The sequence below is a fragment of the Uloborus diversus genome, chromosome 9, assembly GCF_026930045.1.
Source record: "Uloborus diversus isolate 005 chromosome 9, Udiv.v.3.1, whole genome shotgun sequence".
In the NCBI taxonomy this organism is placed as follows: domain Eukaryota; kingdom Metazoa; phylum Arthropoda; class Arachnida; order Araneae; family Uloboridae; genus Uloborus; species Uloborus diversus.
In genome coordinates, this window is record NC_072739.1 from 100,179,785 (window position 1) to 100,199,570 (window position 19,786).

General features: G+C 32.5%; 1 protein-coding gene across 4 annotated transcripts in view; it reads left to right on the forward strand.

Annotated features, from left to right (window-relative positions):
- LOC129230603 (spermidine synthase-like) overlaps positions 1-19,786 on the forward strand; it is a 38,256-nt gene continuing 18,470 nt past the window's right edge. Inside the window, exons 1-4 of one of the 4 annotated variants that reach the window (XM_054865015.1) lie at positions 3-229; positions 2,017-2,047; positions 12,992-13,037; positions 19,206-19,338. In XM_054865015.1, coding sequence (XP_054720990.1) covers positions 19,208-19,338 — 131 coding nt within the window. In that variant the 5' untranslated portion in view covers positions 3-229; positions 2,017-2,047; positions 12,992-13,037; positions 19,206-19,207. Of the gene's footprint in view, positions 230-450; positions 500-2,016; positions 2,048-12,991; positions 13,038-19,205; positions 19,339-19,786 lie in introns of those variants that run through there. The other 3 variants (XM_054865016.1, XM_054865014.1, XM_054865017.1) reach the window with 3 other exon arrangements.

A 19,786-nucleotide genomic window follows, 5' to 3' on the forward strand; every position in this document is an offset into this window, starting at 1 on the left:
AAATCACGCTTTGATTTATTAACACGTGCTAATAGTTTTGTTTTCATTAAAAAAATCACGAGACACTTTATTATCTTTAACCGTTTCATTTTTCTGCGAATGACATGTTGAAAGAAAAAGAGATATTTTGACGCATGTATTTTTTCAACCCTCCCTTGACATTTATACAAACTTTAATGTAGATGCGTTTGGTTGCTGAAATTTTCTATTCTGAGTAATGGGTACTTCGGTAAGTAGTAAATTATGGAATTTTTAAACGTTGAATTTATTATTAATAAGTAACGCTCAAAAAAAAGCATGTCTCATTTGACAAATCGAATTCCTTTAAAAAAAAAAAAAAAACAAACAAACAAAATCCGAATGCCCCTTGACTTTAAAATTGCTGGGTGAAAAACTTTTATCTTGTTGAACCTTGAACTTGATACATTTATGTGATGATAAGAATAAGAAAAGTTGGGTCTTCACACACGATTTTCTGGTTGCCGGCGAACGACGCTTTGTAAGTTCCTCTTGAATTTTTTAAAAAACCATATCAAATGTGCTTGTAATTTTTATTAATATCCTAAATCCTAAATAGAGCTTTCGAATAAATTGTATTCCCCCACCCAATTAGATTGTAAGAGTTTAATTTGAATTTTAATAAAATATTCAAGCTATATATAACGAACTATTAAATACTCTGAAATTAGTAAAGTTAAAGTGCAATTTACGTAGTTATATGCTTGTAAGGATTTTTACTAACAGAATGGAACATTCACGCTCATTTTACGTATTATTTTGTGAAAATGTGACAAATTTAATTGTTTAAACTTTGTTCAGTAGTGTAATATCTGTTTTAAATCCAGTTGTGATTTCGTCAGAATTATGCCTTCGAAAAACTTAATATTGCTTTTTAGATATGAATTCCAAAATGCAATTCATTTTATAATCTCTTGAAAAATTCTCCCCTTTCAAATCTTGCAAGGGCTTGCAATACTATGAAATGTTCTTAGTGATGACTTTCCGACTTAACGTTGTTCCAAAAATCAAAATGTTGTAAAAGAATTGTACTGGTTTAAAATGAATTATTTTAGCCATAAATTGAGTTTTTTGAGGACCTTTCTTTGTATTACCTGTGTTTTTAGTTCAGCCAATCAATGTAAGTTTGACTTGTCTTCTTCAGAGCTGCCCCCTGGGGGGGGGGGGGGGGAGGGTCATGACACAGACTCACAGTTGAAACTTTAATGGGGGGGGGGGGGGTTGTTTTTAGGGTTTTTTCTATTTTTTTTGGAAGAGGTGCTCTTGGAGGAGGAGGAGGGTCTTGCAATATTTAGGGGGAATGGAGTTGGCACCTCTGTCCTCCTATAGGGTGATAATTTTCTTCAAGATCTAATCATGCTGTTGACCTCATATGATTTTAACAAGCAAATATCAATTGAAGATGATTGGAGGATTTATTTATTTTACATTGAACTAAAGGGGAAAAAAAAAGTGTTTTATAACCTCCAGAAACATTAGGGCATCTTTTTAATGAAATAATGCTTTTCAGGCTTTTATTTTTTAATTAAAAAATTAAATGACATCGCACCCAGAGCAAGGAAAGCAACACAACTCAAAATAACAGTATTGGAGAAAATAAAGGTTTTACATTTTTTAGTAGTTTTAAGCGATTTGGTCTCAAATATTGCAATATGATGTACAAATAATTTATGATGTGATGTTTTACTGGTTAGTTTGAGTTGTATAGATAAATAATGCATATACTTAAGTTTGAAAATTTTACTTCTAGATTATGAAATTCTAATGGTGTCGCCGTTGATTATGTTGTTTTCCACCACCAGGCACAAGTTATGTAAGCTAACTTAGTGTGAGTTTTGTGGCTCGAAAGAGCATTAAATTTTTAAATCAATAGCTATACAGTTTCTTTCTAAATTTTGAGTTGCGTCATTTTTCTTGCTAGGGTGCGATATATTTTAATACCTCATGTAGTTTTATTGTTCAAAATAAGAATTGCAATCCTTCTCTTTTGTTTTCCAGCCAAAAAGTGACAGTGTATTCGACCAATTTGGTGAGTATCTCATATGATGAGAGAAAATCTTTTAAAAAGTTACTTTAATTGTTTCCAAAATGTGTTTTGGTTAAATTTTGGAATGATACTTTTAAAATATTTATTACTTTTCACACATGATTTCAAATGATTTTTGTTCATTTAACTGAACAAACTATTTCATGCTCAGTTATTACTCAACAGATTCAGGTTTCTTGATTTGTGTTAAGCAAGGCTTGATTACTGAATATACCTTGACATTAGACACCCACTGTTTAGGTGCCCCCAATGCCTAAAACTTTTAGCGAATGATTAACGTTACAAGCTTTTTGACTGCAAGGGGCCTGGAAGAGTTTTGGCCTTGCCCCCCCCCCCTCCTCCTGAATATTTTGATCGTCGCTGAGCTTAAGTATGTACACATAATGTTTCTATTTTATTCTTTCTGTGTAGAATTTTTAAGGATTATTACATCCTTTGATGAATAGTTTCCCAAAGTGTAATGTTGGTCAAAAACTAGATTTTCAAGAATTTTGAGAAATTAAAGAATTTTTAATTTTTTTCTTAAAGTTGGTTATGTAATTTTCATCTCAAAATTTATTTACTATAATGCGCTGATATTGTGGCTTGATAATCATTGACTTGAATCTTAGATTTTTTGTTTTGCAGGTCTCATTTTTCCGTTTCAGCTCTTACATCCGATCAGGGCCGGATTAAGATATTGAGGGGCTCTAGGCCAAATACTTTTTTGGGGCTCACTTTATTCAAACTTTATAACTTTAGCCAAAATAATTTTAGCCATCGACTAAAGTAATTTGAGCCATTTTGGGGCCCCTTAATATCAGGGACCTTAGGCCATGGCCTAGTTGGCCTATTCAGTGATCAGTCCTGCATCCGATAAGAGTTGAAATTTTTTAAAAATAATTTTATTAACATTTTTTATTAAATTCTTTTTTTGCTCCTACTCTACATCCACGAGTAAGTAATAAGTATTAAAAGAAAAAAAAAACTTAGATCAGTTTCAAAATTGTTCACCACTAGAAGTTTCTGTTTTAATGAATGAATATTGTACAACTTTTGCAAATTACCTCACTGTGGAATTACTCTATGCTTTTCTCCCACCTCAGTTTTTTTTCTGTTCTTAGAATTTTTAGTGAATATGTCGATTATTAATAACAAAATGCAAACTGTCAGGTTGCTGTTTAAATGCAAACCTAAAGTTATTTTACTTCCCTAAATTCTTTTATGTGTTCTTTTTATACTTTTTATGCTTTCACTTTGAAAAATCTCTTTGCATCCAATATGAGACTCAATTTCTTAGTTTTTTTATGAGTCTAAAGAGTTAAATTCTGAACCACTGATTCAATTTAATTTTTGCTTCAACAATGGGGATTAATATTGTTAGTAGTATTATTGTAGACCTTTAAAATGCAATTCTAAATTGATTTTACAAAAATAAATTTTTTTGTATGCAGTTTTTATATTTTAACGCCTTTACTCTGAATATTGTGATTTCTTTGCATTTTGCAATGGGAATTAAATTTTTTGCAGATTTGATATTTACTATGCCTTGTTGAAAAGTTTATAAATAAAATTAATTTTTATTACAATCCTAAATTATAAAAGTTTTGAACGAAATTCTGTGCTCTTATAGAATGTTATATGTTTAAAAGTTAAATGTTGAACCGCTGCTTGAATATCACATCTGTACCAAATTTTTTTCGAGACATTCGTAGATTTTTTTTCCACTTTAGACTGTCTCACAAAAAATAAAGGTTAGAGGAGAAAATTATGTTCATTAAAGGTTGTTACGGAACTCAAAAGGAATCTGGGGTTGAAGGGTGTATAGTTAAGTCGTTGTTCCGTTCTGAAGTTCTTAAACTCTCTCAAGTTTATTTCAAATCTTAGTTGTAACCAGTAACACTATAAAATCAGTTTCAAGTTATCCCTTTTGTCTGTTGATGATCATTCCTACTCTTCTTAGCTTCAGTAAAAATCATTCAAGTTAAGTAGATTGGTTTTTTACTTTTCTCTCAAGCACATTGTTAAAACGAAAATCCCTTAATGTTGCGATAAAGTTGAATTGCCGAAGAATATGAAGATGAATGTTGGCATAAAAATGTAATTTATGTTAATTTTTTAATCATTAACTTTCATTTAACCCGATGCTTGTATAAATTATAAATTGGGCTTCATACACGAAAATTAGCTTTTATTTTAATGTTTTAGGATACTTTCATGATAAAATAAGATCGTTTCCATGTATTGAAATTTCTATATATCGAATTTTTTTCTGGGAATTTGCTACTTTGATATATGGAGGTCCGACTGTACTACTATAGATAGCTCTTAACATTTATTAGAAGATTTACAAACACATGACGTAACAACAAATCCTAGAAAATTCATAACCTTACAGTTAGAGTTGAGGTCCGGTTGGTTGACTCAGTTTTTCACGTTGGCAAAGGCTTTGCTTATAGCACATCTCCTCTCTTTACATTTAAAGATCCAGTTTTTCAGGGGATCGAACAGTCCTACCTCTTCTAGTGACATACACACTAGAATATACATTTGTAGAGGAGCTAATTCCCATAGGGTGAAATTTTGGAGACTGGGGTGCACCACAGGTGCAAATCCTGTATCCACATCATTAGAGGGGTGTTGATTTTCCGTACCATCAAAGTTGTCCTCAGGTTCAGGCTGAAAATCTGTTGCAGGAATCAAGTGTTTTCTGTTCCTTCTATAGGTTTTTCTACCAGACTGAATGAGGTATGATCTTGGGTGTAGTGTTTTCTGTAATACCTTTCCTGTTAGTCTTCTGTCAGAAATCCACACACTTTGACCTTTTAGTAATTCATCCAAATCTCGAACACCGTGATGTTGATCATAATTCTTCTTCTAGCTTTCTATACGTCTCTCTTCTTTTGCTTCAAGAAAACTTTCTTGTTCACTAACTTTGGCTGTAACTGGATTTTAGCAAGAGGAAGGGTAGTATTGATTCTCCTACCCATAAGTAATTCTGAAGGACTAAAACCATTCTCGAGCAGAGTTGATCGATAGGTCATTAATGCAAGGTACGGATCCTTTGATTTCTTTAAGCGAGCTTTGACAGTTTTCACTGCTGCTTCTATTAGCCCATTACTTTGCAGAAACCTAGGACTACTTTAAATCTGAGTAAATCTATAACTTCTGTCAAAGTTCTTAAATTCCAAGGTCTTTACTGGATCAAACTGTGGGCCATCGTCAGAACAGACAATATCTGGGATTCCATGGCGTGAAAATATTGACTTGCAGTGATTTATAATTTCAGCAGAGGTCATTCTGTCAAGCCTAGCAATCTCAGAACTCAAAGACTCCGGCATGACATTAAATCCAAACTAATACATGTTCTTGCAGACTTCCTTTAAATTTTTAGGCCACATAATAGATGAAAAACGAATCCATCCTGTGAGTGGCAATCTCAGGGTGCCTTGAGTAGTAATCTGAAATTAGCAGATACCATGCATTCTTGTATTTAAACAGATCTAGACCTACAACTTCCCATGGTCTCTCTGGAAATGGAGTTGGAATTAGGGGTTGATGTCAATTACTTGATTCTTGAATACAAGCAGTGCAATTCTTTATTTTCTCTTCAATTTCTTTGTGTATTCCTGGCCAGTACATAGAGCATCTAGCTCAGGCTCTACATTTAGATATGACTAAGTGGCTTTCATGAATTCTATTCAGCACTTCATTTGATGTGACTTTGGAATGATAATTCTGCAGCCTCTCATCAGCAGTCCATCTTGAATTGAAATTTCATAATGATTATGCCAGTAAGGTGCACAGAGTATCTCCACTTCTTTCGTATCCATCCCTTTAGTGTTTAATGTGTAAGCTTTTTAACCGACTTCAAAAAGGAGGCAGTTATCAGTTCATACTGTATGTATGTTTTTTTTTGTTTGTCCACTCATAGCGTCCCACCTAGTAAACCGATTTTGATGATTCTTTTTTTAATGGATAGAGGATGGCTCAACTTAGGTCCCATTACTTTGTTTGACCATATTTGTTCTTTAGAAAAAAAGTTATGGGCACAAAACAGTAAATTTCCCTATTAAATGATTAAAATGATATTGTAGCGAAGTTCGCACTTTTCATCCGTGGATAACGGTGGCTCAGTGGTAGAATTCTCGTCTCCTACACGAGCGACCCGGGTTCAAATCCCGACTAGGACAAAGTGAATTTTACTAAAATTTCGTTTCTACTGGTTCCCGTATTTTCTCGAATGTTCTATTAATTTCTGTATCTTTTCAAGTCTGGAAAGTTCCAGCACTTTTTCAAGTTGTATATAAGGAGATGTAACGTTTATTCGTGGTTCTGAATAAAGATCTCGAGTTGAGACTAACGAGTATTCGCTCCATTTGGCTTTCACATTGTCTTCGCTATCTTCATCTACGCGATAATATGAAACTCATTGTTATAAAAGTTTGGTGCCATATAACTGTAACATTAATAGTAATTGTAATGATAATTTTGAATAAAGGCTTTTCTAAAGCAATACAGTGATATAGAGCCGCACTTCTTACTAGGTAACTTCTTACTTTTACTGAAATATCTACATTTACACTAAAAAGAATAAAATAAAAAAATTTTGAAAAAAAATAGAACAGACTTCAAAATTGCTCTAAAAAGTGAAAAATAATTTTATTCTTTAAACACCATCGATAATACTTTTAAACATAATTTTTGAAGTTGGCGCAAAAACAAAAAGTAAAATCCATATTAACCATGCTTTGTTCATATTTTTATCAAAAAATCATCCAAACTTAGGAACAGAACATTTATATCGTTACTCAAATATGCTGTCATCAATGCATAATGCATGTGGTAGTGAAGAAACTAGACGTGGTTAAATTTATACTTGTAGTTGAGTTATGGCTGTGAATGATTTTATCGATCATTTTTGCGCCAACTTCAAAAATTATGTTTAAAAGTATTATCGATGGTGTTTAAAGAATAAAATTATTTTTCACTTTTTAGAGCAATTTTGAAGTCGGTTCTATTTTTTTTCAAAATTTTTTTATGACAAGTTGTTTAAGTTGTGCATCACTCAGTTCTTGTAATTTGTAAGATGATGCTGGAACTCATAACCATCTGAATGTAGGCATTGGTTTCATCTTCTAAGTCTTCTCTTTTGTATGGACCTGTTAGAGGATTTCTTGACTGCGTCTGCAGGATATAGTTCTTTTCCTGAAATGGGTCAATATTGTAGGAAAATTTCATCATCCTTAATTTGATTCTCTGTAATCGGGAAGATAAGTCACCTAATTTTTTCTTGGAAAATATCGGAATGAGTAGTTTGGTCAGTTTCTAGCCTAAAATGTATACCTGTTAGATAGTCTTGGAATTTCTCGCATCCCCAAACAATAGCTAAAGCTTCTATTTCAATTTGAGCATAATGACTTTCCGTTGGAGTCGATGTTCTAGATGCATAGGCAATTACTGATTTTCTTCCGTCTGCTTGTTTCTGCCAAATTGTAGCTCCTAAGCCAAATGAAGAAGCATCTGGTAATTGTTGTTTCTTTTGCTGGATCAAAGACCTGTAGAACTGGATCAGATGACAATATGGGCTTCAGTTTTTGAAAAGCTTCTTCTTGTGGCGATCCCCATACAAAACTTACTTAGTTGCTTAGCAGAGAATACAGAGTAGAAAGTATATCCGAGTAATGAGGAACAAATTTAGCTAAATAATTATCCATGCCCAGTAATTGCTTCAGTTCTGTTTTATTTGTTGGCTCTTTAAGATTTTCTTTTGCAGCAATCTTGTCCACATCAGAATGGATTCATTTTTCATCTATTATGTGGCCTAAAAATTTAAAGGAAGTCTGCAAGAACATGTATTAGTTTGGATTTAATGTCATGCCGGAGTCTTTGAGTCATCTGCAAACCTCTGTGAGTCTCTGGTCATGTTCTTTTTGAGTAGATCCCCATACCCAAAATATCATCCATGTGGCAAACTGTTCCTGAAATGTCTAATGAAATTTCAGACATTCTTCTCTGGAAATGCTTTGGAGCTGATGAAATTTCAAAAGGTAATCTTTGGAATTTAAATCTACCAAATGGAGTGATGAATGTAGTAAGATATGATTTTTTGTCCAATGGAATTTGCCAAAATCCTGAATTAGCATCCAATTCCGAAAATACTTTGGCACTAGTTAGAAGATTCAAAGTATATTCAGTTTTATGAAGAGGATGTAGCTCACATATGACATTTTTGTTAAGCTCACTTAGATCCACGCAAACTCTTACATTGCCATCGCTTTTCGGCACAAAAACACTTTGGCACACATCACCACTGGGGAACACAACTCAGCTGGTTTTGTAACTGGAATAATGACTTCTTGCTCTGCTATTCTCTTCAATTCAGCTTCCGTTTTCTTTAAAAGAGGAATTGGGACACATCCAGGAGAAGTAATGGCTAGAGGGGTTAAACCTGGTTTCAGTTGAATAACATGGCATTCTTTCATTACCCCAAGCCCTTTAAAAAGTTCTGGAAATGCAGCTTTAGGATTCATTGCAGAAATCTGGGATATGGATTTCAAATTCACGCTCACAGACCAAGACCAAGAGATAATAATGCAGGTTTACCAAGAAGACGAATTTGCAGATTATCAATAACATAAATTTCTTCTGCACAACACTTTTCTTTGAGCCTAACATTTGCCTTGAATTTTCCGACTGTCTTCAATGTATTTTTATCAGGACCACATAGAATTTTATTGGGTGGCCTCAATTTAGTATTTGTAAACACCCTGAAGCAAATTTGTAGGCAAAACTGTATGATCAGCTCCACTGTCAATTTTAAATTTAATGTCTCGGCCTGTTAACTTGAATCATAACAGTCCAGTCTATATTAGATTCATTCTCATTTTCAGGCTGTATTATCCCTAAAAATCCACTTCAGAAAACCCTTTCTGGTTTTTGTGTGGCAAACATTTTTGTAATGTCCTATTTTAGAACATTTGGGATCCCTAGCAGGACACACCTTTTTATCATGTTTCTGTCTTCCACACCACTTGCATCTCTTAGAAAATCTACTATTTTCGTTAAATTTCTTGTTTGCAATATGTTCTACACTTTGTTTACTTTTCACACATTTTTGTGTTTGAAACAGCCGATTCTTATTTTGCAAACGGACTCATTTTGGTTACCTCTTAGCTTCTCTTGTTGTTCTTTAACAACTTCACTAAGCCTAACTCTTTCAATTATTTTATAAGTTTAATATCAGCATCTAATTGTAATTTTTCACTCAATCTTTTGTAGTCTATTCCCACAATAATACAGTCACAAATAAGTTCATCACGTAACGTACCATATTCGGGGTTCTGCTAATGCATATAAAGCAGTTATGAATGTATTGACTGATTCTCCTTCGAGCCGTATTCTCTTATTGAATTGTGCTCGTTTAAAAATAGTGTTTTTCTTAACAACAAAATGATCATTGAACGTTTCCAAAACAGTATTGAATTCAACTTGCTCTTTATCAGACAAACCAAAGGAAGTACTAAATATGTCTTCTGACTGCTCTCCCATAATGTAAATTAAAGAATTTACCTGTTTGTTTCGGTATTTGGTTGATAAACCAGAAGCAATGCTATATCTTTCGAATCGGATTTTCCATTATTATTTACCGCTGCCACCATGTATTATTCAGGTGCATGTTAGAGGCATGGAAGAACCACTATACATAGCTCTTAACATTTATTAGACAATTTATAAACACACGACATAACAAATCCTAGAACATTCATAACCTTACAGTTACAGTTTAGGTCCGGTTGGTTGGCTCACAGTTTATAACATCGGCAAAGGCTTCGCTTATAGCACAAAAAGTACCAGATTTTGCTTCGGAACTACAACTATTATGCGAACCATGAAGCTAGTAAAAATAAATGATATATTTCTTTTGATAATGAAATATACCTATTTGTGAAAGACAATTAAATAGCATAGTTAGAGCTTTAATACTCAATTATAGTTAAAACTTATTTTGATGTGTGTTGATATATTCTGAATATTATTTCAGTAGTTAGTCATTTTAAGTAGTGATGTGCTGGATAATTAAAAAAGTAGATCCGCGGATACGGATCATTAGTGTCAAGATCCACGGATACGGATCTCAAAACTTTTTTTTTACCCAATTCAACTATCCAAGTGTAAAATTTGTTACGGAAGGTATTCCCGTCAGAAGAATGGCAGTTTCTTCAAAAAATGTCAACTGCGGCAAAAATATAAACAAGACTATGATTTGCTCTTTAAAGAAATCTCCATTAAAATTGAGGGAGAGTTCGAAGGAATGGGTCAGCGCTGCATTAATGCTTAGATGGAATGTAAAAAATTATTTCTAGCTTACTCGGTAGATGTAGGATACAGGAGCAAGAGTGTAAAGCTGCTACTAGACAGGCTAGAAATAATTTTTCCCATTTTATTTCAGCATAAATGCAGCGCTGACCCATTCCACCGAACTTCTCTGACCGATGAAATACAGAGCCAGGAACACCTTTACAAACAGTAAATAGAGAATTTAGAATCGTTTTTTTTTAAAGGATGCCAAGAAAAACAAACATGAAGAATAACAGAGACCCCAAATCAATAACAAAAACTAATATTAAATTAAAAATTTAAAAAACAAAACATGTCCCAGAGAGCCGACCTCATATTAAGATGAATTTCCGGGTCAGAAAACACATTTGTTAACAAATATGAACTGACAGCAGGTAAAAATTTTAAATCATTGAGCTTTTTCTCCTTATCTTCCGACTATGAAATCGCTACTAATCACGCCTATAAAGGCTTAGAATTGCATTTAAAATTTACTTAACAAGATTATAGCTCTTACTGTATATAAATTGGAAGTTTCAAATAAATATCAAATGCAGAAAACTTTGTTCTTTCAATTAGAGCCAACATTTTTAACATACGGGTAAATTTTTACTACCATAATTGTGAAAAACGTTAAATCGATCTTTAATTAATGCCTCCGGTAGTTAAAGTTCTACAAAAACGAGGCCAAGCTAAGAATGAAAAATGAACTATCAAAATCGGTTCATCTGTTTAAAAGTTAAGATGCCACAAAAAGACACACTGATACACTTTTAAAACTTATTTCCCCTTCCTTTTTGCAACAGGGGGGGGGGGGGTACAAATTGACTTCTGAAATGGTACCTTATAATTTAAATAGGGAATAAATCCTAATTAAACGGAATTTAAGAGTCTTTTATTCAAATATTTAAAAATTTTTAGAATAGAAATGATCCGTTTAAGATCCGTCAAAAAAGTAACGGATACGGATACAGATCTTTATTTTCCTTCGGATATCTACAGATACGGATATCTGAAACATCATTAATTTTTAGCAAAATTAAATAGTGAACCAAACTAAATTGACAAAATGTTAATTTTATCAGTGTTATCAAGTAAACCACAGTTGATTTAAGAGTTCAACATATTTTTAAAACAATAGCTTTTCATAGCATCTAGAAGCTTTTCAACCTTGATTCAATTTGTTTCATATGTACAACATAATGTATTAAAAAAAAAATGCTTTCAGTTTTCAACTCTGATTTTCATGTCTGAGGTTTCTTATTTTATAGCTATGTATATGCGTATGAACTTTCAAATTTATTGATATAGCTCATCAAATGTTTAAATTTTAAGTATTGGTGTCAAAATCAGCTTGATCCTTGAACTTTCAGAAGCTAAATATAATTTGTTACTTCTTTGTGAATATAACTTGATAGTTTGAGCTGATTTGGATACTAAATGTGTCATATAATATGCTCTTCTCACAAAACATTTTTTGAATTTTGAGTGTTTAAGACAGCTTAATGTTCTTTATCGAGTGTTGATATTTTTTTGTATTGAATGTTTTTGACAAACAATTCTGTAAAGCTTTGATGCAAATAATATTACTAATTATTACTTAGTGCAGGACAATCTAGGTCAGTGGTGTCCAACCTTTTTATTTTTATCAGAGAACCGCACCTCATATTAAAATAAATGTTGTCGGCTGAAGCAGCGAGAAAATTTTAATATTAAAAATTTTTCTGGATAAAATAGGAAAACCCGGAAAAAAAAAAAGAAAATTACAAGTCCAGAATTTTTGTTATCCTGACTACATGCTTATTTCACTAAAACTAAATTTCCAGTTGTTTTTTATCACATGAAGATGATTAGCTGTTTTTGAAAATTCCAGAACAGTTATTGATTTGTAGCATTGAACATAGCAACGGGCCAATGGATCAGCTTCATATATGGCCCATGAGCTTTAGATGGGCACCTCTGATCTAGGTAAATGTAGTTTTTAGTAAAAATGTTTTTGCATTTTTGGCTTTTACAATGTTGCAAATAATTGATCATATGCAGTTGAAAGGATAAGTTTTTGATTCTAAAACAGCTATACTGCAAAAAAAAAAAAAAGACTTTCGATTAGCATTGAGTTTAGTCTCAGGGTGATATACATTCTGAAATAAAACATTAAACAATCAGTAACATTAAACGATAGGTTGAAATGTATTATAAATTTGTATGTCATTTTTCAACTTGCTCTTTAAATTATCCCTCGATTAATTTCAAGTGAGTGATTGTTTAACTTAATATTAATTTAATTTTATTCTCATCTGAGCTATTAATTTTATTTATTTAAGTATTTTTTGTATAAAATATTAAGAATTTCATAATCAAAGTGTTAATTCTTATCCCTTTACCAGAATAATTTTCCTTGCGTTAAAGTAAAAACATTTCATGTGATTTTATAACTTTAAATTTAAATTCTTCAGAGTGATTTGAATTCACTTACAAAAGATATAGGGAAATAATAGTAACTAAACATTAAAAGAAATCCTTTTGAGAGTTATTTACAACATTATTTTGAGAAAGAGTAAAGATATGGTTTTTGCTGTTTTAAAACATTGTATGGGTTTATTTCAGATTCAGTTTTTGATCTTCAGCCTTTGTTTTTAAACAAGTGCATTAGGTGAGTTCCTGCAGCCAAGCCTCAGCATGCTTTAAATGTGTTAAACAATTTGCATGCTAGTGCTTTTGCTTGTTGCATGATTAAAATGTGTTTGCGTAATAATCATCACATATTTTTTAAATATATTAATTCTCTCTTTAGTATATTAAATTTTTGACTCATTTTTGTGCATGAAATTTTTGATGATAATTAATTTTTTGTTGTATTTTGATTGTAATTTTATTTTTACGTATTTTATGTACACACCTTTATGGCTCATTTTTGAGAACAACAAAACCTTCCTGACCTTGTTACTATCAAATATTTAAGCTTTAAATGCAAGCAACTGTTTTTATGAACTTTATTTTAAAAGTCGACAGTTAAAAATCAGAATAAGTTAATGAAAAAAATGTTAAAAGAAAATGATAAGTATTGGGCAAGGGCAGATAAAATTCTTATGATTTGAAAGTATTTTATCAATGAGTTATTCATTTTATATTAACAGTTAATGTTTACATTGTTGATGTTATATCCTGTACCAAAAATATATATGCATAACATAAAATTCACAGCAGTGGTGGCTCATGGCTTAATTTGGTGGGTGGGCCCGCTGTTATCAGGAGCGCCCTGATGGAGGTCATTTTGTGGCCTCCCAAAAGTTTCTTTATTTGGCAAATTTGGAATTCATATAGCTTTTCAGGCCTTATGTATCTTCTAATTATGTTTTAGTATGTGTGCATGCTTTATTTATATCATTCGGTAAAGTTCGGTGTTTCATTTTGTGAATTGAGAAATCAACCACTCTCCTCCCATCCCAAAAGGTCGAGTTGCCTCTGACGATTGTATAAAGTTTTCACAAAAAAAGGAAAACAGATAAAATGAAGAGAACTAAGGTGGTCTTGCCAAATAATAAGGCATGAAGACCAATAAGAACCCCCTTCCTCCCTTTTTCCCATACAGAATAGCAAAAATTAGATTGTGACTGGGATCATGCAGCAGCATTAACTTTCACTTTAACATGTTTCATTATTATATGACGTAGTGAGAAGCAAAAGGATGTAAGTGGAAATTTTCAAGTTTTGAGTAAAACGCGTTTAAAGATAACTTCCTACTTCATAGATCCGCTTTCATAGATTTTTTTTTCTAAATCATGCTGTAGAGCAGCACCTACCAGGGCTACTAGTGCTATATCTTGCCATAAGACAGAGGAGAGGTTCACCTACCATTTGTACAGGTTATCTCCAAATTTTTAATTTTGCCACTTACATTCCTTTGCTTCTCACTACCTTATATATATCAAATTACGAAACTGGTAACTAATTTTTCTATAAACAGTTTACTTAATTACCAATATATTCTTTTTATAAGAAATTTAAATTACTTTTAATTTTCATTGTGTAATAATTTATGTTTGCTAAGCGTTAGAATACGCTAGCGTAGAAAAGGCATAATAATAAGGCCAACACGATTAAGACTTATTACTTTAACCAAATATCGTAGCTTATAAGAAAATTGAAAAATCTCACCCAATGAAGATTATTTTAGGTGCAGCTTTTAATTCAAAAATTTCAAGTCTTATTATATTAGCAAGACACTGAAATCCAACTGAACCTAAATTCAAACTGAAACTTAAAAAATGGCAAATGTCTTTTCGAAAATAAAATGTCCATTCAGAAATTTCGAGAATGCGCTCTAAGTTCCATGAAGAAAAATAAACAAATTAAAATGGACATCCCATGCAATGAAATGAGCGGGAACCCAAAATATTGTAAACCCCATTGCCTCATAATAACAGCTGTTTAAGATTAAAGAAAAGGAAAAAATGGATTAAATCAAAAGAGAGAGAGAAAGAGATGAGAGAACTTTCCATTTCCCCGTGGGGTGGGCTCCGAAAATTCTGCTCATCGCCTCACTGAAACTTCGTATAAGCGACGCGAGACAAGACACGTTTCTCCCATTGCTTCTACTATTGCTATTGGATGAAGATATTTTTCGAGGGGGCAGGAAGGTAGCCGGCCCATGGCCCTGCATCGTTCGGGGTGATTTCGCTTGCCGTTTTTGTTACTTTGATTTAATGCTCGCAGTTGATTAAGTTGTGGGCCGCTGTTAAAATGGCCTGAAGAATAATTCTTAAATCGCTGTCGCTATTTGATAGAAAAGGAACACTTATTTTTCTTATATTAGCGATTAGCAGAGTGCTAGAAATTTAAAATCAGTTTCATGCCCTGATTTTATTTAAAACTGAAACACAAAAGACAATTTTAAATAATCTAATTATGCATTATTTTGTCGGGTGAGCCCGGCCCACCTGGCCCATAGTGACGAGCCGCCACTGATTCACAGTAAAAATAAGAGGGAAATGGGAGGGATTTTTAAACCACCATATGAGGAAGTGAGAAGCAAAGGGATGTAAGTGGACATTTTCAAGTTTTGAGTAAAATGCGTTTAAAGATAATGTCCTAGGTAAGCTTTCATTGATTTTTTTTTATAAATCATGCGGTACAGCAGGACCTACCAGGGTTACTAGTACCATCTCTTGGCCTCAGACAGAGGAGAGGTTTTCCTACTGTTTGTACTGGTTATCTCCAAATTTTTAATTTTGGCACTTACATCCCTTTGCTTCTCACTGCCTCATTTAATAACAAACGGTGAAACACAAGTTAGGGTTAATTTATTAGAAAAATCATCATGTGTTAAATTTATTGAGATGAACCAAATTAGGTTGTCCCATAATTATACAAACTTTTTAATTAATAAATTATTTTATGGTTCAGAAAAAGTTATAGATGTTAATATTTAATTATGTTTCCATTATCTCTAATTACTTCATTTTCCAAAGAAAGCATAAGTGAGTTCATACCATGCCCAAACAATGCTTTGAGGTCCTAGGTCAAAAAATATTGGCTCCTATTTTAATATAATTTTTGTGTTAGATATTCCCACACGTTTTCCTCTGGATGTAAGTCTGGGCTAAGCAATTGCTGGTCCATGACATTGATATTATTCCTGTTCAACCGCATATTTGTTGAGTTAGATGTTTCAGTAATCATTTTGTCTTGCTGAAGTACACAGATTGGTCCTCCCAGCAAATCATATATTGGAATAAAATGATCCTTCAAGACTTGCTATTGGTCACAAAAATTCATTTTCTTGCAACAAATTGCCAAACGTGTTTGTTAAATCAAAAACTGCCACAAACTCGACGTTTAAACTGGACATAGAAAATGATGCCTTAATGTTGACAAATGGCTGTCAACAATATTAAGTAATGAGAAAAAGTAGAACTTGGATGGACTTAATGAATATAAATTTTATTGGCATGATTTAAGAAGCAAGCGACAAAGTTTTAACTAGACAGCAAGGTGGAGGATTAGTAATGATTTTGGGTGGATTTTTCGTCTTGCCTTACAATACTGGAGCTTATCTGCACTCTGACCAGTTTCCTTAAACTGACAAAAAGCTGCTTGCTTATAATTTAGAGCTTCTTTATTCTCCCTGGAGAAGCACATGGACCAATTTTGAGTACTAACACTTTTTCTCCTAAATGGAACATAATCCCCAACCAATTTTGCTAACTTTTCCTTAAATTCCGTCCACTGCAGATCTACATTACTATTTTCCAATCCTGGCGAAAATACCTTTTTTAAACTCTGCCAAAGTGCGACAAAATCAGTGTTTCTGAAATTGGGCACAAACCTAAAACTTTCATCTTTGTATATTTCAAATTTGATCCAGAACCTAATACTGTTATGACCACTATCTTCAATATGTTTCCCTACACACAACCCCTGAACAGAACTTCTTACGTCATAGACAACTAGATCCAAAATCACATCCTCAGGAGTTCCCCGAGTTACAACTTAATCTAAGAAAGTCGACAATTACTGTTAAAATTTAATTTTCTGTGCCATTTCCGGGATAAAAATTATTCCAATCAATACCTAGAAAATTGAAATCCCCCATTATGATTACAGATCCCTTACTGGATATGTCACTAATAATACGATACATCTGTTCATCTTGTCCCTGGTTTGAATTAGGTGGTCTATAAATGTTTCCAAAGTGCAAGTTTTTGCTCATCAACTCCAGCCATACCATATATCAATATTAGTAGGTTTATCAGTTATAACCAATTCATTGCAATTGAATGCGTCTCTAAAAATAAAACCCCACCACCTCTTTTGCCTACTCTATCTTGTCTAAACAAATTATACCCAACATATTTGCATCAAATTCAATAGCCCATGTCTCTGTAATTCCAATAACATCCAACTTCTCATCTATAACTATGCTTTTCAATTCTTCCATCTTGTTCCTAATACTGCGATCATTGGTATAGAAAACTTTAAGCATACCCAAATTGCTTTTATTTAACACTTTGAAATTTTTTACATCACAAGCGTTCAAATTAATAGGTACTCTTATTAGAGACTCTATTTCCATTTCTAGTAATATCTAAATAATTATCATCCTCTCTATGTCTGGTGCTTGAACCATACCCCCCATTCAAACATAGTTTTTTGACTCCGAAGACCCTAAAATTAAACCACTAGCCATTTTAACCCCTGTAGAGCTGAGATGCTGGCCATCCCTAGCAATCCAGTCACATTTACAAAGACTCCACACATCAATGAACCTGATACTGCGCTTTTGGAAAATTGACTTAAGTAGCAAGACGGAGTCCCAAGACAGAGGAGAGGTCTCCAAATTTTTAACTTTGCCACTTACATCCCTTTGTTTTTGACTGCCTCATATGAAATACTCCCCCCCTCCCCCATTCTTAACTTTAACTGTGAGTTGTATATTTATAGAAAAGGTGTATTTTGCAAAATCTTTTTTTTTTTTTTTTGTTGTGTAATTTTCAAGAAAGTTCTAAGAAATCACAACAAAACTTGATTAAATCGTGATCATATTTGTGGTTTAGCTCTTCAAGATAAACGTTAAAATTTTTGTAAACCTTCAGAAGACAGTTTTTTAAGTGTTCTAAGTTAATTGTATTTGTTTTGTAGCTATAAGATGTACTGCTTCAGTCTTAAAATGGATTGAAAGTTTATTGCATATCCCAGTGTTTAATATTCGTAAAATATAGTTTGGAATTAAATTAGAATCGTACTTTTGAAACTCTTAATAATAAATACATATGATTTTTATTTTAAATGTTCTGTTGCTTTCATATTTTTTCCTCAAAATCTGCAAAATTTGTGTTGTAATTTTAATTGTTTTTTTTCCAGCTCCATCTGTATTATTGTGTAAGGATATGTTCAATGTTTTCTTTAAATTATTAAGTGGAGTCTGTAGCTCCTGTAAGCATTACCTGCTGCAGCAGATCTACTATCACCAACCTTCTCTTCATCAATAGGATATTCTTTCAATGAAATTTTAATTCATACATTTCTAATTCATGTGACATTCAAGAATTTTTTTTACAAGAACATTTATTTTCTTTAATCAAAATTTCAATTTTTTAAAGACTTTTCAGGCTAGCCTGTGAGCAGCCTGGAGGTAAGTTGGGCTGTGATCACTTAAAAGACATGAGATAAATCTTATTACTATTACTTATTATGTGTTAAATGTTTTAGAAGTGAAATTATATGAAAAACATTAATACAGTTAATGTTCATCACGGTCAATGTCTTGGCGCTCTAGGCGATTATCAAGCAGTCTTTCGGACGACCCTGATTGGAGGTTCGTCTGCTTTCTTTGAGGTAGGGATTATATCTTTATATCCACCATAAAGAGGATGCACACCACCCATCGTCTCCTAAAAGAACTTCAACCTTGAGAAGTGAAAACAAATTTCTAGGAAAACCTCTATTGAATTTGAGAATATTTGTACAAGTGATTTTGAGAAAAGAGTATTATTTGGAGTGTTCAGGATATCAAGAAACAAAAACTTGAGTCATTTAAGTTGATGTAATTTAGCTAATTACAAAGTAAGTGACATAAGTTCTCCCTTTGGAGAGGAACAAACCATAATTGCAGATCATTGAAGTTTTCTGCTCATGAAGATTATTAAAGTTTTCCGCACTTTGGCTTATCAGAATTTATCTCAACCAAGTTCAGCCTTTCCAAGTTTTGGGCTCATCGACATTCGATTACATGCATATGTGTAAAAGATACAGGTTTTCTTAGATATTCTAATAATCTTACACTGTATATGTTCTTATTATAATGAAACTTAATTTTTAGGTATGGATGCTTTTAAAAAAGGTTGGTTTACAGAAACAGGCACTTTAAATGGAGATCAAGCATTGTCAATGGAAGTTGAAAAAGTTTTGTATCATGAAAAATCAAAGTATCAAGATATTCTAGTCTTAAAAAGGTAGACGTGATTTGATTCTCAAGATTTGATTTTGCAACAAAAGTAGTGTTATGTCTTACCAGTAATTATCTAAAATACTACTTAAATCTTGATTGCCAGTATAAATTCAAGCATTATAGATTCATGTGTTCTTTACCTCAAATTTCTTATGATTCTTTTAACTTAATTATTTAAAAGAAATTCTAAAACCATACTGTTAAAATGATTGGTATGAGAGAGGTAGGGGGGGGATTATCATTTAATCTTTTTATTTCCTCGCATCAGATGTAGGTGCAAAATTTATTACAATGAAAAATTTGTGGAGTGTTTTTTGATTTGAAATAAGCATTCTTTAAAATTAAAATACATTTCATTATTTAATGTTATATTATTGATTATTGAAGTGGTCAGTGACTGGAAAAAAATTGTCGCGCTTTAAATATTTTAGTGAATATCCTCGAAAACATTA